The following is a 25,182-nucleotide window of genomic DNA, read 5'->3' as shown; positions in this document are numbered from 1 at the left end:
CATCGAAACGATATCGTTTGTTTCAGTGATCAACAAGGGACAAGTATTGACGCATTATTATAGGCTTATGAATAAAAGCGGAGGGTACACGTGGTTGCAAACGTGTGCCACCGTGGTGTGCAACTCGAAAAACGCCGAGGAGCAGAATATCATCTGTGTCAATTATGTCATTAGGTAAATTAGAAATTCCACTTTATGAAATATTCCTGAAGGGGAATAATCAATAATAGCGATGTCTTTTTTTTTCAGTGGACGGGAATACGAGAATTTGATCATGGACTGCTGTCAACTAGAAGAAGGTGTAATGGGCGTTAAACGCGAGGAGGCTGCTGGAAACGATCCAGAAAACGGCTCGCCGGATGCTGACGGAGGAGGTATGGAAGCAAACAATCATATAATTACATAAAATACAGCACCACCCTTTGTTTAATAAGCTCCTCGCTTATTGTCCCTGGTACAGAGGGAAGAAATCACGGTGGACCGCCTAATCAGCACCAGGAACATCCGCACAGGTCTCCTCCGGAAAATCGGGAAGAAAGCCGGGGCTCGGAGAGCGAGAAGAGAGGCAGCAGGCACCACGACAACATAGCGCAATTACAACAAGAGCCTCAGACAGCTGTAGGAAATATTAACACTCTGGTAGTGAAATTGCGCGGGCACAAACGGAAGCTTCACGAGGAGGAGAGCAGCTCGAACGAAGAGGAGGACGAAGAGGACGCAACGGTGAAAGTCACGAATAACGAGAGAAGCCACGCTCTAAGTCCAGCTCCATCAAACCATTCAATTTCAGGAGGTGAGCAAGTACTGTGTTCGGCCAGTCCAAAATCCAGACGCGTGGATGAACGAACGAGCAACGCCGACAGTACCGGCACCTCCGTGAAAGATCTAGAACAGGCGATGTCGAAACATCTACCGGTGGCTAACCTAAACAAATCTCATTCGCCGACGCTCCATCAGCCGACGGACTTCAGTACAGACGCGTTGTTGAAGCAGCAACAGCAACGTAGTACGATACAATGGATCGGGGCGCATCATCATCTGGGACACCTGAGCCCTCAACAGTCGGCCACCGCTCCTTTACCAGCGACCGCTCTTCTCCGTCAATTGTACGCGAACAGGGAGAGCGTGATACGGGCTAACGTTCACGGGATCACCTCGAGCGGTAGCACGCGTACCCCTTCCTCCGGTGGCACTTATTACGCCGGTGACACGACCCCTAGTGGTCCTCTACCCACTCCGCCTGGTTCCGAAGGATCCAGCACCTACGGTGAACACCAATTCGTGTTAGCCGCCCACAATCAAAAAGGTTCCACCGGTACCAGCTGCGCGGACGCGTTCACCAGCCTGGTCTCCTCCTACTCCACTGCCAGCGGTTACACGGTTGACTATCACTCGGCAATGACCCCACCGTCGTCAGTCTCGCCGCGGGACAAGCAGCAACAACAGCAACAGCAACAGCTTCATCCTGTGAACGCGATAAGCAGCTACGAAAGCTCGTCGGCTTACGCCGACCCGGTGCTACGACATCAGTACGAGCCAGCTCAACCGTTGCCTTTGAAGCCGCAAGTGTACTCGGCCGCGGTTCACCAGAGCGCGTTGGACGCTGCCGCGGCGTACGCGTCCGCCGGCTTGACCGAACAGGCACAATTTTATCATCACCCAGCCGCCGGAGCTGGTTTCCATATCTACCATCCGACCAATAAATCGACGACGAACGGTTGGTACGGCTCGACGTCCTAGTGGCGTGGTCCCGTACGCGAGAGACGTGTACTTAAGTAACTCGAAGTTTCAGCCCAAAGTCCCCCCTTACATGCATATCAGTGATATCGTATTCACCTCGACATCTCTGTATTTCCGATTTCCCATTTCCACTCTCTACTTTCATCCACCGTCTTATTTTTATTTTTTCTTCTCTTCTTTTTATTTTCCGTTTACTTCATCTTTGTTAAGCCTTCGTTTACGCGTTATCCGCTACTTTCACCCAACCCCCCTTTCCCTAGGGTTTCTTCCTTACAATCCATCGTTTCCCTTCTCATTGAAGCCCAACGAGCGCATCCGATGTGCCAACTGAACTGTAAAAATATCGCTGCTCTCTATTCTCGACTATGTAGAACGACTTATTGTAATATAACAAAATAAATTATTATGTATGTTGACAGTTTCGGGGAGGATATTCGCGCAAGCATGGAGAGTAGAATATAAAAGGAAAACGAGGATGAAAGAGACGAGCACAGAGTATGTTTGATGTGACGCTCACGGGGCGAACGTGGAAATGACTAATTATTATTAGTTGATTGTAACCGCGTGATATCAAAATGCACGCGAGATATGGAGGAGTGACGGAAACGAACAAAGGATCTTTCAGCGTTACCGCTGTACTCAGGCGTGGTTGTTAGCGATAATTACTCGAGGAAAAAAAAAGCCGTACTTGTCGTAATTTTTTATACTGTAACATTTTGTTGCGTAAATACGATGACTTTAGTGAAGTCAACAGTGCAATCGTTACAAGTTCTTAGCGTTAATTTAAGAGGATCGGATAGAGATAAAGTTTACCTTTGCTTACAACGTGAAAAAGACGTTTCTGTACGACAGAGGGGGAGAGAAAGGAGGGAGAGAATGAGAGAATGAAAGAGTATGTAACATTATCGAAGGAAATCGCTATCTCTATTAATGTAGAACATGTTTAAATTGTTAATTTATTTTTCAGCTTATCGATTCAATTTATCGTCCGTTGCTTGAGTCATATCGATTGTAAAAACTATCTTTCGAATCTCCACTATTCATTTATCGTCAATATTAATACATATCAACCGATAACGATTAATCACTGCCTTACCACATTGAACATTTGCCTCTGTAATAACGTCTAATGAACACTTTCAAATTTAAGCTTCAAAGACTTTTTAGATAAGTAAGCAACGTATCTTTGATAGAAAAATGTTATTGAACAATATATTGCTAGAGGTAGCGAATTCTTTCAGAGAGATTATTATGTTTTGTTGTAAATTGATGAATTGTTTTTTGACGAGTACACGTGTAAATACAATTTTATGTGCTGTAATATCCACCTGTTGAATATTTCTATTCATCATTTTTCGGAAATTTCTATGAAATTTATTTTCGTTGAAGGAGCATTGTAAGGCAGTGACTTAAACACTAAAATATATACAATAACATCTCCATCTTGGTAAATGAAAACCTTGTAATTCAGTACAGTTCACCCTGAAACGTTTGTCAGAATGATATCCCATACAAAATTTGCCATATCATAGTTATATTATTTGGAAAAAATACCATTATCTGTAATCACTGAATTTGTTGTATTATTCAATAATGTAAAATTTATATAGATAAATTTTCAGTTTACATTGAGATTATAAAATACTTTCAAAGTTTTCCATTATTGTTATTATTACATTATTGATCGATTTCGTTTCACCTATTATGGTTTAAGTCTATTTGCTTGGAACAGTATCAAGAAAATTCTAATAATAGAAAGAGAGAAGTACTTAAAATTGGATGACAATTAGCTTTTGCCAAATAGTAATGTTTTATGTTTATACAAAACAGAAGATGCATGCAGGAATACTCTGCATCTACTGAAAGTACTTATATCAATCTAAAGATGGACAAATGCAGTGCACGCAGAACTATGCCTTACCAAATTGTTCTTCAAAAATATATATATATATATAAAAAAGAGAAAAAAAATAAGATCAGGTGTAGGGATTATAAGACTGATGATAAATTTGCTTGTTCTGTTTTATTGTTCAAGCAAATGATAGACTCAAATGAAATTGCATATATATACTGTAGGTATTTACATTTCTCTAATTCTTGTTTAAAACTTTGAAATGTAATTGAAAAATAAAAGTACAATGCACCTGAATCTTTGTAAAAGCTTTAGATTTTTATTTCTAGTATTTTCTTGCTTTCTATATCTAATGTGCAAATAAATATTGTTTACCAATTTAAACACAGTACATGGCTTGTTTTAAAGTACATACATTAAAAAAGTGATCATAGTAAAAGATATAAATAGAATTTGGAATATTAAAAATTAAAACAGATAAGGAAACTTGATACACCTGGTGATATAAGATTATCATTATCAGATAATTATTGTTCTCTGTACCACCTTGCAACAAATTGTAATTATTGTAATCGTTAATAACTGTATGATTTTTGTTTTTATTACACAGCATTAATGTTATGCTACATTTTTATCAATAACAATGTATTATAATAGCGATGCTCATATGTAAATATATCATATGAACACAAACAGTTCATTACCATACTTACCATAAAAATTGATATTTGCTAAAGCTGAAATTATGTTTTAATTTTATATCAGCTGCAAAATATTTGGTTCATTATCTGAAAGTAAAATTAATCTGAATAATTTTTCATATTACTCAACATTATCAAGTAAGATTACAACCAAAGAAGTTCTCAGTCTTCTTTTGTATTTCAATACTTTAACAAATAGTTATCATCTCTTTAATTATAAGATTTAATTTAAGATTCCGGGTTTGAAATGATTGGTATCTTACAAGTGCTAGGTTATGCATAACCTATTTACGCACTTGAACAGACGCGCTCATTTCCACGTAGTATGATAGTGAGTTCGATGTTCGATGTTCGATGTTCGATGTTCGATATGTGGCCTTGAATAACTAAAACTCGATAGCCATTGGAGTAGATTATTTGTCATCCTCTACTTCTCGCAGATGCGCGCCTATATAAGAGACAAATTCGAAAGAAGACCGCTAATGTAACATTACACGCGAAAGAGACGCAAGACGAGCAATTGGATCTAGTGTAAACATTTACCATCCGAGTGAACTGTCGTGGACACAAACCAAATCATGATTTGGCGAATCACGCTCTTTGTCGCTCTTTTCGTTCTTACGATCGAAGCGAAAAAGTATTCGCAATCGTTCGAAGAGCATCAGTGGCAAGAATTCGAAGAGTTTTTGAAGTGGAAGAAAGCAAGGGAACAACGTGAAAACAAATACGAGAAACGACACGATGAAAGCCATGAAGTGGATCAGCTGTACGAGAAGGTTCAACAGATTCCCCTTAGCAATCCACCACCAGTCGATGAAGCTGCTCTAATGGCAAGATACATTGTCAACCAAGCTGGTAAGACAAATGTGCTTTTGATAATGCATATCTAATTGTAATTGTACCTTGAATTCAATTATACCTTTGATTCGAATTGTGTTCAAATATACATAAGAAAAATATTTGCACATGAATGCGCATTTAACATGCATTTTCTCGAAAGTTATTATTATTAGATTGGTGTAAAGAATTTTGGCAATTTACCAAATTTTCGGTGGTGAACGCAACGCTTGTAGTATCAAGTATTAGAAATTTAAATGTTTCACCTTGTTATCATCTATCACATCCGTTATATTCAAATTCGATTATTCTGATGTTTCATAATATAATAGAAGGTTATTCATTTGAATATGAATTTCAAAAAGTATCGATAAGCTCAAAAAATAGGATAATAAAAATAAATATTATTAATTGATGATCTTTCTTTTGTCTTATATTATTTACGTAAATTGTTATCAACGCTTTGTGTTTCACAGATTGGGTGTCTGTCGCAACAATCAGCACACGAAAGGAAATTGAATCATATCCTGCCGTAACCTTAGTTTCTTATAGTGACGGAATCTTAGGAAATGGAACTGGTGTTCCATACCTTTACCTTACTCCTTTGGATTTTACAGCTCAGGATCTAGCAGTGAGTAATCGTACGATTCCTTTGTCTCAATCATCCACCTACGCTTTGTGTTTGCAGTTACCATCCGTTGATAAGATAGCGAGCAACACATATTGCAGACATCCATTATTATTCATCGAAATCAACGAAATTTAGGAATTATCTTCAAATTGTGTTAATAAAATTAATTTAATGATTATTTATTAATTATAGAAAGACAACAGAGTTTCAATGTTGATGTCACTAGCGCAAGGAGATTACTGTAAAAACAAACAATGGGACCCTATGGATCCTCGTTGTGCCAGGGTTCTTATGAGCGGGAGAATCAAAACGGTTAGTAAACTATTTATTTATACCGAATTAATTAATAATATTAACATCTACTTACATTATTAATTTCTTTCTTGTTAATAGCTGAAGAATGAGAGCGCAGAACTTGAACAAGTTAAAAAACATTTCTTTAATCGTCATCCAAAACTAGTTAATATGCCAGAAAGTAAGTTTATCGGTTAATTAACGTCAACTAAGGTCTACGCTGATTCTAAAAAATAATGTATTGCATTACAGACCATCATTTCTATTTCGCCAAACTGAAAATAATTTCGATTGCTGTTTTGGATACTTTTGGCGGACCTAAATATGTTCCCGTAAACGAGTATCTACATCCATCAGTTTCTAACATTATCGAAGAATTCAATCGACGATTCCCTTTAGAAGCCTATGAAAAATCTTCGAAAGACTATAGCTCAGTTTCTAATATGTTACATCCTATGATTCGCACTATCTAAAAATTTGTGATAATAAATGTAAAACGACTTCCAAACTCTGTATTTCCAAACTTTTTATAGCATCAAAATTTTTTACATAATTGTTTAATTAAGTGATAATTGAAGTAATAAATCTAATGAAATTAAACTGAATTTCAATTAAATTGTTTAGTTTTTAAATAAATCCAATTTTCAGTATTAAGCAGAACTGCTGAAAAATAAGAATTTATGGTATCTTTTGTAAACATTTATTTATAATAATAACAAATCTTGATTATAAAGATGTACAAGTTTTATTAAACTAACATAATATTTTTAATATTTACACATTAATAATGCAATAATTATACTTTGTTATAGTACATCACAAAGAATTCAACTATCTTCTTATATATACAGATAAAGCGCAAAGTCGTCCATACGTGTCCCTTTTCAACTTGAGAACTAGTATGGTTAGAGATACGCTTTATACGTCGTCAGAAATAGGTCGGTGCACAGAGAGTCACCGGGGTCCCTAACACCCCAAGATCATATTTTGTCGGCGCCTAGAATCGCCGGGGTCCCTGACATCCCAAGATGAAATCACGTCGGTATGCAGAGAGCGCCACCGATGCGCCGGGGTCCCTGACACCCCGATGCCATACTGTCGATATATAATCATCACCCGTACTTCGGGGTCCCTAATACCCCAAGCAATCGGCCATTACGCCATCTATATAAAAGCGGCGCAAACTATTCGTTAACTTACCGACCGCCGAAGGGTCGATTACCGACTGTCGGAAGTTGAGTCGATAAGTCGGTAATTCGTTGAGTACTAGTTGTGTAATATTTTTCAAACAAAGGATAACATAAATTCTCGCTCGAACTACTCGACATGAAGTTTCAAGGCCTTTATGTACATTTTACATAATTTATTTTAACGTATAAAACATTTGTTATATATTAATATTTATTTTAAGAACAAGCGTCTAAAAACAATTAATAATTTGATAACAGTTTAAAAATAATATTAACATACAGTACCTAATTATAAAAACTTTCTTTTGGCTATGTTTTCTTTACAGTAGTTTGTGTACTTTTTCCATGTACAAGGCTAGATGAACTCAACATAACAGAAATTTGTTCTGGTAAAGGACATGCAATTAATTGAAGCTCCTCTGAATTATAATACTTACTCAATAACTGATATAACTGTGTAAATGCAGCGCACACGTTATTTTTTACTGGTCTAAACAGAATAAACTCAGTTTCCTTATTAGATAGATATAACTGCATCAGTTGTTGGATTTCCGGACATTTGAACTTAATTATCCGTAATACTTCGCTAATTGCTGCGGCAACATCCTGCGCACTTCCAAGAGCATGCTCTTGAGATATATTTTGATTACTGGCATTAACATACGATTTCTCCTTTTCTAGCAACTTTAAAATTGGATGTATCAATGAAAACGTTGCATGTTGTATTAGACGCTGGCAAGCATACTTTAATTTATTATCAACATGCTTCCTTGAATCTATCAGTTGTTCCTTCATTTGTGGTGTACCTTCCAATAAAAATTCTAACAATGAATTGTTTGATAAAGTGAAAAATCTTGAACTTTTTTCTAATAAACCAAATGCTGCTGTCTTAACTTTAGAAAAGTCCAAACTATATTCCTTGATGGTAAAATCAACTTGAAATGGCGCAATTTGTTCACGTAATATTAACAAATGCTTTATTTGAAAAAGTTCTGCATCTAAAAGTGATGCTCTTTTTTCAATTTCTTGTCTTGCATTCTCTATGCTTTGAACACAAAGAGATATTGCTTCTTGACTTAAAGATTGAAAAACAGACCTGTCTACGCAGCGATACAATCTTGATAAACAAACTAATGTTCTACGTACAGTAGGATACCACATTCCATGAAGATCTGCTGGTGAATTACCCATATGTGTTTTCTGATAGATAGAATCTATTTCAATATGATTTCTAGAAACAGACTCTGCAATATTATCACTATTAGATGATATAGATATCTTTTTCATTCTTGTTTGTCTAGATTCTTCCCTTAGGGATTCTGCAATATCTTCCATCATTTTTAATTTTTCTGGATATGCTAAATCACCTGGTGATGGACTATAGTTTAAAACATCAGATTGTAAATAGAGATGTGCACGAAACACAAGTCTTTCTTGTACATCATGAAGTAATTGTAAACAAATATTTCCAAACCCTTCTAAAGGTTCAAGATTATTTTGTACATGTTCATCCAACATTTCAATTCTCAAGATGCAACAAATTTCTGCTAAAGTTTCCAAATGATTAATATGAATAATAAATGGCCTTAATGTATCATATAAGGAAGTACATAAACTCTCAAGATATGTAGTTAAACCATTGGATGGCTTTGAAAAGAATTCATAAAATAATTTATATTCATCCATTGATGCATGTAGTAATAATGCACACGAATTTCTTACTAAACTACAGTGATCACCGTTGTACTTTTCCTTTACAGACATCAGAGATTTTTGCACACTACTGCCCAATACTAATCCTCTCTGACTCCAATAATATTGATGGCACTCTGATAATAGACTATCATATTCTTGTCGTTTGTATGATTTCATTTCAATCTGTTCTATAACAGATTTAACTTTTGATAAAATAGTTTGAAATCTTCCATAAAAAAGTGCCAAGGCTGCATCTGCATTATCTTGGGAACCATCGTTATCTTTTAAATTCAAAATACTTTCTGTAGTTTTACTAAATAAATTAAAAATATAATTTTGCATCATAGATATTGCCTTTGACTGACAATGTTTATATTTCATTAAATAAGTATTACTTTCTTTAAACGAAGGATTATTCTGCAAAAAATCAATATTTTTATCAATTTTATCTAATATATTAAAAAACATTTCACTATTTACACATAACGTGGGTGCCTCCAATTTTTCCATCATCATATCAACATCTTTGAAATATTTTACATATTCTGTGATGTTCTCTATAATGGAATTTAATCTTCTTTGATCAGAATCAAGTTGTTCACTAGCATCATACAAAGATGTAGTTTTTTCTGAAACCTCAGAATATTGTTTATACAACATTGTAAAATCTTCTAATGCTTCTTCTATTTGGAGGCAGAGTTCATGACACTCTAATCTCCGAGCTTCAAGTTCCTTAAGATATAATATATATTTCATATCTTTTCTACCCATACATTTTTTTTCTAAGCTGGCATAATATTCTAACAGATCTTGATACTGTTCTATTTGTGCCGGTTTCTCTTTTTCATGTAACTCTATTTTCGCCTCATTAATAGAAGATAATTCGTCTTCTAAATTTAATAAACATTCCCTTTGAAGATCGGTTAACGGTGCCAACGAATCTTCTGACAGATCCCATTTGGTTAAGTTGTTTGGAATGTCTTTTAAGTAGGACATAATTCCTTGTCAGTAAAAATAAATATTATGAAATGGGCGTTTCTATGATAAGTTACAGGATTATGTGTATTACAAACATACCGTTTTATAACATAAATCAAAAACCCACTTCAAAACACTGGAATTTGACATCGTAGCAGCAGTGACTACAGATACACAGAAGACTAAATATGCCTTCATTTTTGAGATGTCATGATTTTGGGGATCCCAGACACCCCCAGGTAATGTTAGATCTATACCCACAATAAAATGAAGCGAGTCGGTTCGTTAATTAACCAGTAAAATGAATAATGGACACGATTCGAAAAGTGACTGTCAAAATAATTAACTAAGCCTTCTTGCTTCCGATATAAGAAGCGAATGGCGTCGGGAATGAGTCCAGATTCTTTTATTTATTATTTTATCCCTCTTCATGGGCCTCGGCTTACCCTTCACGGTTCTTAGTTATTTTTTTGCCTGTGTGTGACACACAGAGCCCAATCCTATATCCTTTATATCCCTGCATCCCTTACATCCCAGCATCTCTTACATCCCAGCATCCCTTACACCCCAACATCTCTTACATCCCAGCATCCCTTACATCCCAGCATCCCGTACATCCCAATGTCCCTTACACCCCAGCATTTCTTACACCCCAGCATCCTTTACATCTATCTATTCCCTACATCCCTGCTTTCTCTATTACCCAGTATCCTTCACGTCTCTGAATCCCATATAACCCTGTACTAGAGAGCATAAAAACGTGCAAAGTTTAGTTCCTTTTTCCTCCAACAGAGGGCGCTGATTCGACCTCGAAGATTTAGTTCGCATTTTTGCCGCCAGAGGGCCAAAACTTTTGCAAAGTTTGGTTCCTTTTTCTTCCACCAGAGGGCGCTGACTCGACCTCGAAAATTTAGTTCGTATTTTTGCCGCCAGAGGGCCAAAATTTTTGCAAAGTTTGGTTCCTTTTTCTTCCACCAGAGGGCGCTGACTCGACCTCGAAAATTTAGTTCGCATTTTTGCCGCCAGAGGGCCAAAATTTTTGCAAAGTTTGGTTCCTTTTTCTTCCACCAGAGGGCGCTGACTCGACCTCGAAAATTTAGTTCGCATTTTTGCCGCCAGAGGGCCGAATTTTTTTGCAAAGTTTAGTTCCTTTTTCCTCCATCAGAGGGCGCTGACTCGACCTCGAAGATTTAGTTCGCATTTTTGCTGCCAGAGGGCCAAACTTTTGTACAAATGTAGTTACTTTTTTACCGCTATAGGACGCAATGATGGAATATAAGGGTTGCTGGGATGTAAGGGTGGCAGGAATGTTAAGGATGCAGGGATGTAATGAATTCAGTGATACAAGGGATACAGAGATGTAAAAGATGCAAGGATGAAGGGATGCAGAGATGTAAAGGATGTAGATGTATAAGGGTTGCAGGGATATAAGGCATAAAGGGATTAAAGGGATGCAGGAATATCAGGATACCAAAAATGTAAAGGATGCCGATACGTAAAGGATGGAGGGACATAAAGGATATAGGGTTGAGCCCCGTAAGGCCCTCAGTAAATGACTTAGGACGATGTCTCCCGCGAAGCTCGCAATAAGGTGTAAAATAATAAATAAAAGGATAAAATAATAGGCCAGGGACACAGGAGTAATAAAATGAACACGTTCATCCTCTTAACGAGTTTATTCAATAAGCTAAGAAGACAAGTACAGCAAATTAAATGAACGCAGAAAATAAAATGGGGGTATATGTATGTTTAGTAGGTAGATCCGCACACCTTGGCGGTCGCTATAAGAATATGGGGGGTTTCACTTTGCTCTACGGTTGACAACGGTGCCCGATCAGCAGGAGAGCTGCGGGATCTTATGTACAGGGTGATTCTCTCGCTAGTGTACTCAAAAGAAATGCCGCCACACCAGTATTAATGGACCCAAGCCCTTTTCTGTCATCGATACCTCAACCGGAGTACATACTGCATTTCTGTACGTGAAAATGCTGGGTCGTGGTATCATACCCAGTGGGAGGGAAACCTTCCACTCCGCTGGCTTACACCGCCATTTTCCCTAGAGAGACGCCGAGCGTGCTCGATGGTGTCCAAATATGTTGCAAATGAGAAACATCACCACCATAAATGCTTGGAGTAATATAAATACAAATATTGAATTCTAGAAATCGACAGATATTTAATAACAATATTACACAATTAAAATTTTTAGTTGTACAATATTATTCACTTTTTAATGTATATTGAAAAAGTAGAAGAAAAATTTGTTCATTAATTAATAAATTTGTATTGTATTTAGGCCACTTTCGTGATCCTTAATAGTCGTAATTTATAAAAATTGTTACAAATGGTTTGTTGATATTGCTTGTTAACTGTTTATAAACTAAATAGTATACAAATTTAATATTAGGAAAATAAAAATAATACGTTTTACCTTTATGAATACTGAACTTTGAACAATTTTAAACAATTAATGTTACGAAATTTATTTTTTTGTATATATATTTAAAATGTTTCTACATTTTTTATACTATATTTATTATGTTCAAAATATCAATACTTGTTTAAAAAGTGCTTCTGTTACTCAAATATAGAAAAACTGCAATATAAAATATTTATTGGATAACAGTAAAAAATTGTTTTGTATTTATATTCTTTTTAGGTATTCGGATGTAAAATAAGAACCTTCTTGATGAATAAGGATAGCCAAACTTAAACTTACTGTTATGAATAGTATGCATATATATTACAGTATTTAAACTCTTTTAAATTTATTGTAAATCTAAAGGTACTTTTTAAAATTCACTTCTTTTTAAAGAAGTTAGTAATACTTTTGGATCCAGCTGCAGCTTTCTGTCTAGCTAATTCCTTTTTACCAACAGTGGTTTTCTGTGACTGTAGAAAACATACAAAAATACATGCATTTTAATGCATTTTAACTTCATGTGTATATAAACGTAGTGAAGTGTACAAAACACATTACCTTCTCTAATTTAGTTGAGTCAGATATTTTTGGTTTTAATATTGACTCATTTTCAGTGGTATCTTTTTTGGATCTCTTTTCATCAACATTTTCTTTAGGACTATTTAATTTTCTTTTTTTATTTTCTATTTCATCTGTTAAGTTTAAATGTTGTGCCAGTTTGTTTGATAAATCTTCTGCGAGATATTCTGATACAATACCATGTGCATATTTTAAATAATCTAAATAAAGAAATAATAATATTATTAATATTCATAATATCATTTATATATTGTAATAATATCAACCGAGTTCCGATCACATTAACGAGAATTTGCGGTGTCCGTTGAAAATGTAATAAAACATATTAAAAGAATAATTCATTTAAAAGTTTGAAATACATGATATTCATTTCTTACCAATTTCTGAGACATTCTCAAACTTAGTACTTCTAACATAAGTGGCACTAGTAGCACCCTGTGATACATGAACACCCTTTTGTTTTAAAACTTCTGCTACTCTTTCTACTTTCTTTTGCAACCAAATTAATGTTTTTTCTTCATTAAATTTATAAGCTTGCATTGATTCGTCTCCTTTGCGGTCAGCAATTAACGTCAGGTTTAAATTCTGACATTGAATAAGACGGGATGTCTCTGGAAAATCTTCATCCCAAAGACATTGTTCTATTGGCTGTGCTTGTTGTGACTACGAGTGTAATATTTATGTTTACTAATATTTCAAATTATGATACCCTTATGATGGAGTCAATTAAACCCCTATATTACATTAGAATCAATTAACATGTGTAATAATAATAAGATCAATGTGATACAAAATTACCTGTCTTAAATAAGGTAATATTAAAAACATTGGATCAATAGGAGTAGACAAATGCAGTTTCCCATCAGATTTTACGTTATCATCTATAAACCATGATCTTTTATTTTCATCAAATGTTAAGACTTCTTGTACTGTTAAATTGCCTGGACTGAAGACAAACATTGTAGGTTGATTTAAAGCTGGATGTCTTAACTTAACTATATCAGGTGTACCACCATCTGTACTATCTAAACTATCACCTGAAATATACAAATATTAATTCATATTTAAAGTATTCTTAATAGAAAGTATTAGAATTGAATGTAACTAATAATAATAAAATATTCAAAATTGTAAAAAGAGTTCATAGGAAACAATGATGCCATTTACTTATTACACAAATCCATATAATAATAATGATTTTTGTTCGTTCACCTTTCATAAGGAAAACCCATGTATTTGTTCCTGGATGCGAATTAGTTGTTTTAACACATTTTTTAGGTGATGCTTTGGTGCGTGGCATATTTACCCGCGTTTCACACAAACTGATATTATGTTAGGTTATTTATTCTTCTCGTACAATTTTCACCTTATATTAATACAGATATATAGTTCAAATTTAGTGATCAGCCATTTTTGGTAAAAGGACCAAATCTTAATCTCTTGTTGTGTGTTGGTCGTAATGTATTGCACTGTATATATTTTTCATTAACCAAACACGTTAAAAGCGACATGCCGCCAATGTTACGGAAAACAATATTTGAAATCTCGATATATAGTCGAACATCAGTGAATGGTCGATGATCGGAGAATTACCAGAGAAGAGATGTTACCGCGCTAACGAGCCATCTTTTAAAAAAGAAAGGTGCATCAAATATACTCTAGCGTAAAACATTTAAACTACAATGCACATATTTCTTTCATATAAATCAAACAGTTTATAAACGATATGAAATATGTATTCACTGTACAGGGTGTAACAGTCATGTTACGTAGGTATACGGGGTGTCAAGGAAATAGGTGGCCAACCTTTAACAGTATTCTACTATTTCTACGATGCAACAAAATATCATAAAACTCTTCCTTTCCGAGATATATCTATACTTCGAGCAGCGTCAGTGCATATGTTAGCGCTCCAAGTAGTCCTGCGTACGAACTAATTCACGCTACAACATGAAATACAGTATACCGCAGTTCACCGGAGTCCATAACTGCGACGCGCAGGTTGGAAGATGGTGGGGGAACGCAGCGAGCTCTCTGCTAATCGCTTTCCACTTCGTTTGGGAGTATCGCCAATCAGGGCGAAGATGCGTACTAGAGATGCGCGAAGAACGAAAACTGGTCTTTTCGCAGTTATGGACTTTGGTGAACTATCGAAATTTATAGTACCAATTTCATGTTTTGTCGTTCATAATTAAATTAATTTAAAAAACTAATGTAATTATGAAATATAACATAATATTGTTGATGGAGTGAAATTGTTATAGTAAATTTTATTATCAGGTAAACTATTAATAATATATTTATACAAATACTCCCTTAAGATAATGTAAAAATCTGCCTTGAAGTTTCGTTTACGTTTGCGCATAGAGTAAATTTGTGGTCGTGCAAGAGTCCACATGAGCTTGTTTCCAGTTATTGATCCTGGTACGATTAAACAGCACTGCATTGCTGTCAACTACGAAAACAATTTCGATCACGGAGCATTTGTAAAAACGCGTCGACAAACGGTCACGACAACGTGTGCATCTGTATTCATCCAAAATATTGCGATATCGAAATGTGCTGTGCCTTTTCGACGTCATCATTGTTCTGTCAAAATGTAGAAAAGTTCTTGCAAGACTCGAAATATCGATGAGTGATATTTATCATTAATACGTAAAGATATGTTGTCGATGTTTTCTCGGGGAAGAAGAAACTCGTAGATGAAACTTATTACGAATTCCTGTCGTTGAGAAATTTGTAATTATATTGTTTCATCGGATTCTTCCAAAATTTTGTATTTTGACTTAAAACTTCAGGAAGACTTGAATTTGTGTGTTGTTGCTGCACATGTGATCCTTTAGGTGTTATCGTCGGTCCGTAATGAAGAAGTTTACAATTAAAGGTGTGCTCGACGGGTTCCGGTCATCAGTTCCTCAACCCGTCAAACCTGACCAAGAAATTGTCGAAAATTTACGGCCGGAACACTTTCAAGTAAAAAAGGTCAGTGATAAATATCGATATATGATTATTTTATTTTATTTATAATTTCAAAATAAACTAAAAAAATGTGCGTGCGTGCGCGCGCGTGTGTATGTATGCGCGTATGTATGGGACGTTTTAAATGACATTTTTAAAACCTACAGTTTTTAATATCTGCAAAGATAGCGCGTATCGATGAATCAGAAATGATAGAATTTCTTTGGAAGTTTATATCTTAAAATTATAAATGTCGTGACCCAATTATATATACTGACAGTTACAATTCATTTTACGGTTTAAATTTTACAGTTTATGTTCTTATTAAAGTAACGTGTTGGTAAAATAGGTGATATCATAGTTGATTAAAAACACCACGTATGCAGAACATTATAAAAGATTATCATTACTAATATTAATCAATTTTATTATTTTTTAGGTGATAAATGTAATTAAAGTTCAAGAGAACAGAAGTAGAACAATAAATGATAATTATTAGAGAATAATTAATACTACATGAAAATATAAAGTTTAGTATTTTTTAAACGAAGAGATACAAATTTTTACTTTTAAATCACTTTAAAGTCTTTTTAAATATCGATTTTCAAATGGTACCATTTTCAAAATGGTATTTTTATGCAAAATCTTGCAGAAATTTTCTCTAGAATATACTCGTTTGTATAATTAGTTAAATGTGGTTACTAGTTTAATAGGTTCTAATTTATCATCTTACAAATGAGAAAGGAGGTTAGAGCGTAGTGAAAGAACGGAACGATTTGCGTTTGCACTGTACAAACACATGGAAAGTTTATCCAAGTGTTCGCAGCGTGTTATCATAGTAACATTTGTAGTTCAGGCGTTGATTCGATATTTAAATATGAACGTTAGTTTTAAAGTTACGAATAATTTTCTAAAAATATATGTACACGAGGAAAACTAATAGAAATTATCAGTATTCGTATATTGTACATTATCGACATCTTACGTAAATCCTTTTTTTTTGTAAACAGGGAAATGTAGAAGTTTACGTATCTGCTAACATTGTTTATCGAATTTCGAATTTATTTATGGTGTAACAATATTTTCAATCTCTTGTTAAGTACCAAACAGACATGTTGAATCAATTAAGTTCAAAAATGAAAATAAATAAAAATAAATCCTACATAAAAAATTATATTTTGGAATTTTTGTCTGTCTAACAATAATGAACATTACAAAACTACGTTTTTCTTCTAGGAAATCTAAGGTTACCTTGAATTTTTTAAATGCACTTATGTAATTTTTTTCTTATCATTATATAAAATATTGGGCTGATGCCAGCAAACAAAATATATGCCATTTTTGTTTATGCCATTCTAAGTTTGCAACAGCAAAAGTTATAGGTTTATTTTTTAACAATTTGGACACTGGAAACAGTTGTTACTTTTTAATGCTAACATTTTTTGGTACTTTCTAAATATTCAATGAAGTATTTTAACTAGGTTAACAGTTAAAAAATTTAACAATTTTAAAGTGTCATGTTTGTTGCATTCAGTTCAATATTGTACATGATATCTGTGCTTAAGTAATACACTTCTGTTATTTCATATCCATTGATAAGATAAAAAATTGTTTATATGAAAATTGCATAGTAAAAGAAGAAGAATGTTTTTGTGAAAACTAATTTTTTTTATATTGTTACATTGATATATATGGAGGCCAGGTTCCGGTTTTTAATAAAACTACAATCTGATTCTTATAAATCGACCAATTAAATCTTCTCCAAAACTAAGAAATGCGAAAAAAATCGATTAAAGAAGAAATGTTTTGCCCAAGAGGGAAATCTTTTAGTGTACACGGTCGCGTTGTACGGTTCCATTAAAAAAAGATGAAGTTGACCTTGAAATGGGACTCTTGACCTACAGTTTTTCCCTGAACCTGAAGTGCGAGACGGAGTCAGTTCGAGACAAGCTTTCAAAGCGAAATGGCACAACCCTAAGACACGCGACAGGTGCACATAAAGACTTTCACAATTTATATTATACAATATGTATATTATATGTTATATATATATATATGTATTCTTTACGTACTACTTAACACGTACAAATTTTAATGCGTTAAAACTTCATCTTATAATATATTGGAATTGTAAATAAAAAATTAAAGTTAATACAATAATTATAAATAGCCGACTAATCTATGTCGGCGGTTGTTTTTCCAAATTTATCTGCTGCTTCATTACTTGCTAGTATGAGTCTACATTTGATACAGAACAAGACTATATTACCCATACAGTGAGCCACATAAGTATTTGTACGCCCTCAATTGTTATCTTCAAGTAATTGATATTTTGTTAGAATACAAAGTGGAAAATTTTTATCAAAAGGAGTGTATATCGTATGAATTAAAATTCAATTAAGCTATCTATAAATTAACGGCCCAGAGGTATTCATATTCTAAAATGCTAATTTTGTGCACTTAGCTGTGTGTCTCGTTGAAAGGTAATGTCTTCTTCGGGCCATGGCAGCGCGAAAAGTGAAAGTACGCGGCACGCGCATGCGCAGTAGATTGTACAGCGCTGGTACGGGATAAATAGAAGCATAGCGGCAAAATTGAAACGAATTAAAGAGAGGGGGAGAGAGAGAATTATTAAAAATTGCAAGAAAATTAAGGGGGCGCTTAATTAAAGGACAAATGACATTCTATGCGTTATTCATTATTTGAACGATTCACATGGTTTCACAAAATAAGATTAAACTGTTACTTATGTTCGTCTTATCAGTTCAAAGCTAAAGATATAGACTATTCATTTCATCAGCGTTTTCAATACACAATAGCTGGTTGTCAGTTACACCAAACAATGAATCGGTAAAAAGTCATGTATTGATCTGTTAAGGATTTCTATCAATACTTTTTGTAACGAAGGTTACTGGTACAACATTGTTACCGAATGAACCCACAGTATGCTCTGATTTTTAACATCTGATTAAAACTGAATTGTATAAATTTGAATTCGACAGTTTTGAAATAGATTCTTTTGTAGTTATTGAAATTTTTGCAAATAAATCGGCCATTTCATCTACATTAATCTCATAGAATTAAAAATATTGAAATTGTTATATAATATACACAGTTCAGCAATATTACATCGTCTTGTAAGCTAAATATACGCTTCAATACAAAGCAACAATGCTATCTTTAACTTGATAGGTATTGTTCCGTAGTCTCTACGGAGTTGAATAGACTTTCAATCGAGTAAGGCAAGGAAGATGAAATGAAATACATAAATACATTTATGTTTCAGACATTTAGACATGGGTTTCCACATCAACCGACAGCAGTGGCATTCGATCCAGTTCAAAAGCTTCTTGCTATTGGCACTAAATCAGGATCCCTTAGGATGTATCCTTTCATATTCAGAAAATTATATTTCATCTATCAAGTATCGGTAAAGATCAAAGGTTACAAATGAGGGTGTTGAAAATAAGTGAATTTTCGAAAATTCATCTAGACAAAGAAGTTCAATCATAGTATGATTCTACATATCCTAAGGAACTAAAAATGTACTAATCATTTCTTCTAGGTATGCAGGGTGCCTCAGGTCGGGTAGTACAACCGGACAGGGAGTGATTCTATAAGCAAAACTAAGCCGAAAAAAAGAATACATTTCTTTTGTTTAAGCTTTCTTTTTCGAGAATCACCCTTTCTCCGGTTATACTACCCGACCTGAGACATCCTGTATACTGGAAACCAGAATTACCCAGGTTTACCAGTTATGGTATTTTTTTACATTGCTAAAATTAAGAAGTTTATAAAAAAAGAAACAGCAAGTGGGGTCATTGACCGTTGAACCTTCCTAGGGGTTAAAAAGTAAGGAAGAGTCTTCCGCTATTTGCCTGACTTACTGCTGTTTCCGTGCGAGGACACAATAGCCTTTTGCTGCGGCTACTACCGTACTCTTGTGGGGAATAGAGGCGATGAATACTCGATCTAGCGAATAGAAGATGCTTTTAGTAACTCGCTCGTCAAATTACACACTGAATTAAAGTGAGATTTCCTATAAGCACTGAAAAGGTGCGTTTCAGCCTACAGAAAATTTTTGTAGTGGACAATTTTTCAAGCTTCCAAACTTCCAATTGGAGAAGAAAGAGAGAGAAAATTTTATTATTTTCTTAGGCTATGATAGCGGAAGAGTAGCACTATATGCTTGAAAATCTGTGCGAAGATCAAATCATTCATATGAGTCTAATAATAAGAGTCCATTGTATGCAGGGTGTCCCGAAACGAGCGTAGGGCCCTAAAAGAGGCGATTGCTGAACTGAATCCGAACTTTTTCCTTTGTCAAAATGTTGGTTAAGGCTTCGTTTTTGAATTATTAACGAAAAACATACATTAGAGATTTTTGACCAGACGCAGTATCCCCACGCAGATGGAATTTTCTAAATACATAATTTTTGTATTCCTCATTACTAGTATAATAAAGAACAATGTAATTTCCAACATTTTCTATTAGTTTTTCATTCTTCTCAGAGGGAAACTTTTAATGCTTTATTGAAACTCATCACGGTACAGTTGCGTTTAGACGCAACAGTTGAAAGTCGCTTATAGGAAAACGGAAACGGAAATATGATTCTCCATTGAATCGATATAAATGCGTCCGGCGTTTATAGGAAATCCGGCCTTTACTCGGTCGAGTATTAAAATACGGATTCAGAGTGAACGAATGTTTAGCTTATTCTGTTGACTCAGCCGAATGCTCGTCAGGTGTAAAGTGGAAACTAAAAAGAAGAGCAAGCCAGCCTGGTAGTAGGAGATTCCTTCCTCTTGCGTGTTGTTGAACGGAGCGAATCTGAGCGTGTTCAAAATTGTGCATTGTACAGTTGGTTCATGGCCCGTCAAGCGTATGTTCTTTCACGTGATTGCTTCTATTGATCTATCCGGACTGAAGAGTTACCAGAGAGTGGATGCTCATCACAGCTCGATAAGCTTCCTGGTCGCCATCGAGACAGGCAATTGCTACAAAGTAACAGTTTTCAACTGAACGATGCGTTTTATTGCTCGATAAAATCAGGGATACGCGAGGAATACAAAGATTCAAGAATTGGACCAAGCTCTTGGCAGCGCTGGATTAAGGGCAGGTCTAAGGAGGGTTACACTTCCCAGGGGTCCATTTGTAAACTTTCCTATTTTCTATTTAACACGTTCGCGGACAGCCACTGCATATGCAGCATTTTCGCTTTGTTCTGGTGGGTGCATATGCAGTACCTTATCTCGATAGAAAAATTTCTAAGTGAAATTATCTGTCTAATCTACGTTCATCATCACACAATGTTCACATGTAGATGTATCAAAAGGTTGTTGTCCGATTTCATTTAACAAACATCGAAGTTAAGTTTGTTAAGTTAAGTTAACCGTCCGCGAACGTGTTAATTTTATTTAGAATAATTTCAATCTTTGAATCAAGTTCACCGAACAAGGTGCTCTCCAAATGTCTTAATCTAAGTAGACCATTGACCAATTCTGAAACTGAACAGAAAATAAACGCTCTTTAATGGCGTTATCTAAGTCTTAGGATCTTAGATGAGCTTTAGAATCTTAGGGGGTGAAAATGCAATGTAATAGTGTCGACGGTTTTTTTGCAGATATCTCAGAAACTAAATTGAAACGACTTCTGATCGTTCAAGCAAAAGTTGGGTAATGTAAAAGGGGTTCAATTGAATGGTTCTTCAAATTTTTTCTATCTGCCAGGTCAGTCCAACATATCTATACAGTTGTATGTATTCTGCTCACGCTTCGACTAACCCTGCACATTTGGACTTGTAAGACCTTGACGTGTCCTGGAATCATTTCAAAGATTTTCATCTGGCCGTTAAATGAGGCCGGGCCGAGCATGGGTAACAAAAAACCGTGCACTTTTTGGGATAAGAACGTGAGCTATCAGGACAACTGGAGCGTGCGGAGGTACGAAATCGATTCGGCCAGCAGCCTGAAGAGGTCGCCGCGCCGGCCTAAACCTGTATAGGGAATATCCGGCCTTTTGGCCTAATCCGACGCTATTTTAGGACAACTGACAACAAATTTCAAATATCACGAATATGCCATTTTTTTGGATTTTCTACCCTAATATTTCTTTTAAAAAAAGCAACGTTGATTTTCATATCTCCTCAACATCCCTATCTACAAAAGAATTATTAAGATCAGATTATGTTATTTTTGAAACCAAGTAAAATTGTTCCCCTGTATTTTTCGCTATTTAAAAAAAAGTAAGGTATTTGTGCGTTTTAAGTATTTTCTCTCAGTCGTACTTTTCTCCTTTGAGAAAGAAAATGTCATTAGACAAAACAGAAATTATACAGTTACCAAGTTCCACTATTAATTCTAATTTTCCTAATTAGCCTTGTCTCGATAATTTGCGTACGAAATCACAATTAGATTATACCGTGGTCGGAAGATTAAAGTAAAGTTCAAAATTAAAATAAATAATGTGTATAAAATGAATATATTGTTACAACATAAAAACTCTTATTACTTTCCTTAATGAAGAATTATAAAACAGTCTGGGTCGACCTGGGGTGGACGCCCACGTAAAACACGAGGGATGCACGGCAGTGGTACAATTACAGTTTTTAATCAATGAAGGAGCATTGGTTTCAGCCACTGCGGACGACACTTTACATTTATGGAATTTCCGGCAGAAAATACCGCAGGTTGTGCAGAGTATTAAATTCCAAAGAGAAAGGTCAGTTTTTCATTTCTTACGGTTCATGCTTTTACCTGTATTATTTATAGTGCAATTTTAATTGTTACACTTTTAAATTACAATTTGCTTTTTAATTTTTTTTTGCAATCAATTGATAACATACTTTTTATTCGTATTCAATAAAAATACTTAATTTTCTCCAAAATTTTTTTCTTACTCTATTTCCACTTTCCCTGAATGGGGCAAAGTGAAAGAATTGAGAAAATCCTTTAAACAAATATTTTATTAAATTGCAAAAGCTATAGAGATCTTGTATTATAGATTTTAAGTTTCATTAAATATTAAGTATTTCACTTTGCCTCAAATTCCCTCCATTTTAGCGTACAAATTATATACACATTGTAATTAAAAATGAATCCTCGATTAAACAAGTGATTCATATATACATCCCTTCATCTCTAATCAGTATTTAAAATATCTTTTCCTTTCATGTGTATCAGAAACTGTTGTTGTCATTGTGTTAAATGTTCCCCGCTTGGAAAGCATTTTCCTTTAAACGATAATCAAGCATTCGAAATAATCGAACGGTGTATTGTCTTATTTTAAACAGAATAACGTGTATTCATCTACCGCTACAAAGTAAATGGTTGTACGTCGGCACCGAACGAGGAAACATTCATGTACTACATATCGAGACATTCGTCCTTTCTGGATATGTAATTAACTGGAACAAGGCTATCGAAATGTAAGTAAGCAAACGCTTATTGATCCAGCAACTTGTTAATACAATTCATAAACGACAAACAATGCTATTAGATTCGTGCGTAGAGGAAATAGTGTAAGCGATACACATTCAGATTCGAGCCTTTCTTTTTAGTTTTGATTCCTCTTTGACACTGTGGAACGAAACATGTATAGTTTTTGTATACAAGGTGCAGAAAAATTCGTAGTACAAGAAACGAGAAAATGGTGATAAGATTTTCAAAGCAATTTGAAAATTTCAAGTATTCATATGTACGAATACTTGGCGGATCCTTCTTATAGCCTACATTCTTCTTGCAGCATGTTTATACCTACTAACAATGACGACGCGTCTATTCTGATTATTTAACAAATTTAAGTTCGGTTTTTATTGCGTGTTTGAGAATCGAACGTCAATTTAAAATATATACTTGTTGAAGGATCCAGGGTTAGGTGTAGGATAGGGACGCTCAAGAAATTGCCCGCGTGAAACTTGAGTGCCCTCGAGCCCGTAACAGTGCCCGCGGGCAAGTAGGAGGGCAGGCGGACGCCCGTGCTCTCTTACTATTTACTGAGCGTCCTTGATCTAGTGACACTCTTCGGCCACCCCACGGAGCCGGAGAATTCCTCTTTCAACGTGTTGAGAAATTGTGTTATAAGATGCTGGAATGCTCAGTCCAGCATTTTGGTGCAAGCGTTCTTCTGTGCGATGCGCAGTTTCTTGCTTCGAGAATTCTCATTTAAAATGATGAAGGAGCGTTCAGATGAGCGAAGTCCCCTAACTGGCAAGGGCGATAGGCTATTACCTAGAGTTGAGAAAGATAATCTCACTCTTGGCTATTGGCCCATCTCCCATTGCCAATTTCTTTCGTGGATTACACGTTCCTGGGTTTTTGTCGAGGCGGTCAGCGCGAATGGTAACTTTCGAGCATTACAGTGAGCGATGGGGTCACCCTTCCCTAAGGTCACTACTTTTCCTAGGGAACCCTAGTGTGCTTGGCGGTGTACTCTCACGCCTGACCTGCCAATTTTGTTCTTATCACTTTGTGTGTTAAGTTTGATATCTTAACACTTCGATAGCCGTATATTTCGTGGAATTTTCAATTCTATTTATTTAAGCTCCATATTATGTCTAATAAGAGTTTCAGTTTACGCGGCCTACGAAGATATTAATTCTCTAAAATTATAATTAGTATTTGATAAGGTAATGAGTAATGGTGAAAAAAGTTAAACGTTAAAATATTAACCAGTTGGCTGGTTTGACATTTCACCATGTCATTCGTACTGAATGTTGTAAGAAGGAAAACTTAATAAGGAATAAACAATACTGTTATATTTAACATAAAAATTGTTTTTAGTAAAACACGCTTTTAACATAGGTATATAAAATCTTGCACATTTTATAGTTACATTTCGTTTTTTATATTTTTCTCGTAAGCTAGTATTATTAAAATTTCTTTTATTAACGACGATTTATTTTATCCAAATGATTATAGTTTGTTAATTTTTAGTTTCACAATTTTTCAGTTTCTTGTAAACGAAGATGTTGGCGTTTCTAAGATTTTTTTCCTCTTGTAAGTTTGCTTAAAAATAAACATGCAGCCTTCTTAAAACGAATGTGTTAATATAATGAAATTATCAGTTGCTTTGGTTCTTCTGCTTTCTGTTTCAAGATGTTATCTCACGATATTGTAGGGTAACATTTATGGTAAATGTTATTGCATTATGCACATAAGCACAGCTTTTATCGTATTTAGTGCATCCATCTTTATTTTTTTTTTTCGTTTGATTTATTTTTAATTTTGTTATTGTTTTCAGAAGTTGAAGAGTATTTAGAAATGAAACAAAATCTAGCAAAATTTTTTAATGAATGTAAACTGTT

The 25,182-nt window shown here is 34.9% G+C and overlaps 5 protein-coding genes across 14 annotated transcripts in view; 3 read left to right on the top strand and 2 right to left on the bottom strand.

The window, feature by feature from the left end:
- The window catches only part of LOC123988617 (protein trachealess), an 87,801-nt gene extending 84,498 nt beyond the window's left edge, over positions 1-3,303 (top strand). For 2 of the 4 annotated variants that reach the window (XM_046289312.1, XM_046289311.1), the window contains 3 exons: positions 27-174; positions 250-374; positions 461-3,303. In XM_046289312.1, coding sequence (XP_046145268.1) covers positions 27-174; positions 250-374; positions 461-1,740 — 1,553 coding nt within the window. In that variant the 3' untranslated portion in view covers positions 1,741-3,303. The remainder of the gene's footprint in view (positions 1-26; positions 175-249; positions 375-460) is intronic. The other 2 variants (XM_046289317.1, XM_046289316.1) reach the window with 1 other exon arrangement.
- A 1,464-nt stretch (positions 3,304-4,767) lies between these two features.
- LOC114875630 (protein CREG1) lies at positions 4,768-6,660 on the top strand. The gene is made up of 5 exons (XM_029186115.2): positions 4,768-5,148; positions 5,607-5,761; positions 5,954-6,073; positions 6,155-6,236; positions 6,308-6,660. The coding sequence occupies exons 1-5, from the start codon at positions 4,872-4,874 to the stop codon at positions 6,526-6,528; spliced, it is 855 nt and encodes a 284-aa protein (XP_029041948.1). The 5' UTR covers positions 4,768-4,871; the 3' UTR covers positions 6,529-6,660.
- A 235-nt stretch (positions 6,661-6,895) lies between these two features.
- Positions 6,896-10,115, bottom strand: LOC114875628 (conserved oligomeric Golgi complex subunit 3). 2 transcript variants are annotated; one of them, XM_029186113.2, is made up of 3 exons: positions 10,018-10,115; positions 9,421-9,941; positions 6,896-9,357 (listed from the first exon to the last, which is right to left on the bottom strand). In XM_029186113.2, the coding sequence occupies exons 2-3, from the start codon at positions 9,934-9,936 to the stop codon at positions 7,555-7,557; spliced, it is 2,319 nt and encodes a 772-aa protein (XP_029041946.2). In that variant the 5' UTR covers positions 9,937-9,941; positions 10,018-10,115; the 3' UTR covers positions 6,896-7,554. The 2 variants fall into 2 exon arrangements, with proteins under 2 accessions (XP_029041946.2, XP_029041945.2); XM_029186112.2 differs by having other exon boundaries at positions 6,897-9,941.
- Positions 10,116-12,627: 2,512 nt separating this feature from the next.
- LOC114875626 (ribonuclease H2 subunit B) lies at positions 12,628-14,857 on the bottom strand. The gene is made up of 5 exons (XM_029186109.2): positions 14,132-14,857; positions 13,718-13,956; positions 13,297-13,582; positions 12,899-13,119; positions 12,628-12,810 (listed from the first exon to the last, which is right to left on the bottom strand). The coding sequence occupies exons 1-5, from the start codon at positions 14,217-14,219 to the stop codon at positions 12,718-12,720; spliced, it is 927 nt and encodes a 308-aa protein (XP_029041942.1). The 5' UTR covers positions 14,220-14,857; the 3' UTR covers positions 12,628-12,717.
- Positions 14,858-15,275: 418 nt separating this feature from the next.
- Positions 15,276-25,182, top strand: part of LOC114875662 (syntaxin-binding protein 5) — a 39,989-nt gene continuing 30,082 nt past the window's right edge. For all 6 annotated transcript variants that reach the window (XM_029186209.2, XM_029186211.2, XM_029186207.2 and 3 more), the window contains exons 1-4: positions 15,276-15,901; positions 19,164-19,261; positions 22,416-22,598; positions 23,170-23,304. In XM_029186209.2, the coding sequence (XP_029042042.1) occupies positions 15,782-15,901; positions 19,164-19,261; positions 22,416-22,598; positions 23,170-23,304 (536 nt within the window). In that variant the 5' untranslated portion in view covers positions 15,276-15,781. The remainder of the gene's footprint in view (positions 15,902-19,163; positions 19,262-22,415; positions 22,599-23,169; positions 23,305-25,182) is intronic.

The sequence above is a fragment of the Osmia bicornis genome, chromosome 2 (genome assembly GCF_907164935.1).
Source record: "Osmia bicornis bicornis chromosome 2, iOsmBic2.1, whole genome shotgun sequence".
Taxonomy (NCBI): Eukaryota; Metazoa; Arthropoda; class Insecta; order Hymenoptera; family Megachilidae; genus Osmia; species Osmia bicornis.
The sequence above is the reverse complement of the archived record's forward strand: the minus strand, read 5'-3'. Positions and strand labels throughout refer to the sequence as shown.

Bases quoted from the DNA above. Each gene is read 5' to 3' on its own strand.
- LOC114875630 (XM_029186115.2), top strand. From the start codon at position 4,872: ATGATTTGGCGAATCACGCTCTTTGTCGCTCTTTTCGTTCTTACGATC. The intron at 5,149-5,606 runs GTAAGACAAATG...TGTGTTTCACAG, and splicing joins ATACATTGTCAACCAAGCTG to ATTGGGTGTCTGTCGCAACA. The intron at 6,237-6,307 runs GTAAGTTTATCG...ATTGCATTACAG, and splicing joins ACTAGTTAATATGCCAGAAA to ACCATCATTTCTATTTCGCC.
- LOC114875628 (XM_029186112.2), bottom strand. From the start codon at position 9,936: ATGTCCTACTTAAAAGACATTCCAAACAACTTAACCAAATGGGATCTG.
- LOC114875626 (XM_029186109.2), bottom strand. From the start codon at position 14,219: ATGCCACGCACCAAAGCATCACCTAAAAAATGTGTTAAAACAACTAAT. The intron at 13,120-13,296 runs GTAAGAAATGAA...TTCTTTATTTAG, and splicing joins TGAGAATGTCTCAGAAATTG to ATTATTTAAAATATGCACAT. The intron at 12,811-12,898 runs GTAATGTGTTTT...TGTTTTCTACAG, and splicing joins ACTCAACTAAATTAGAGAAG to TCACAGAAAACCACTGTTGG.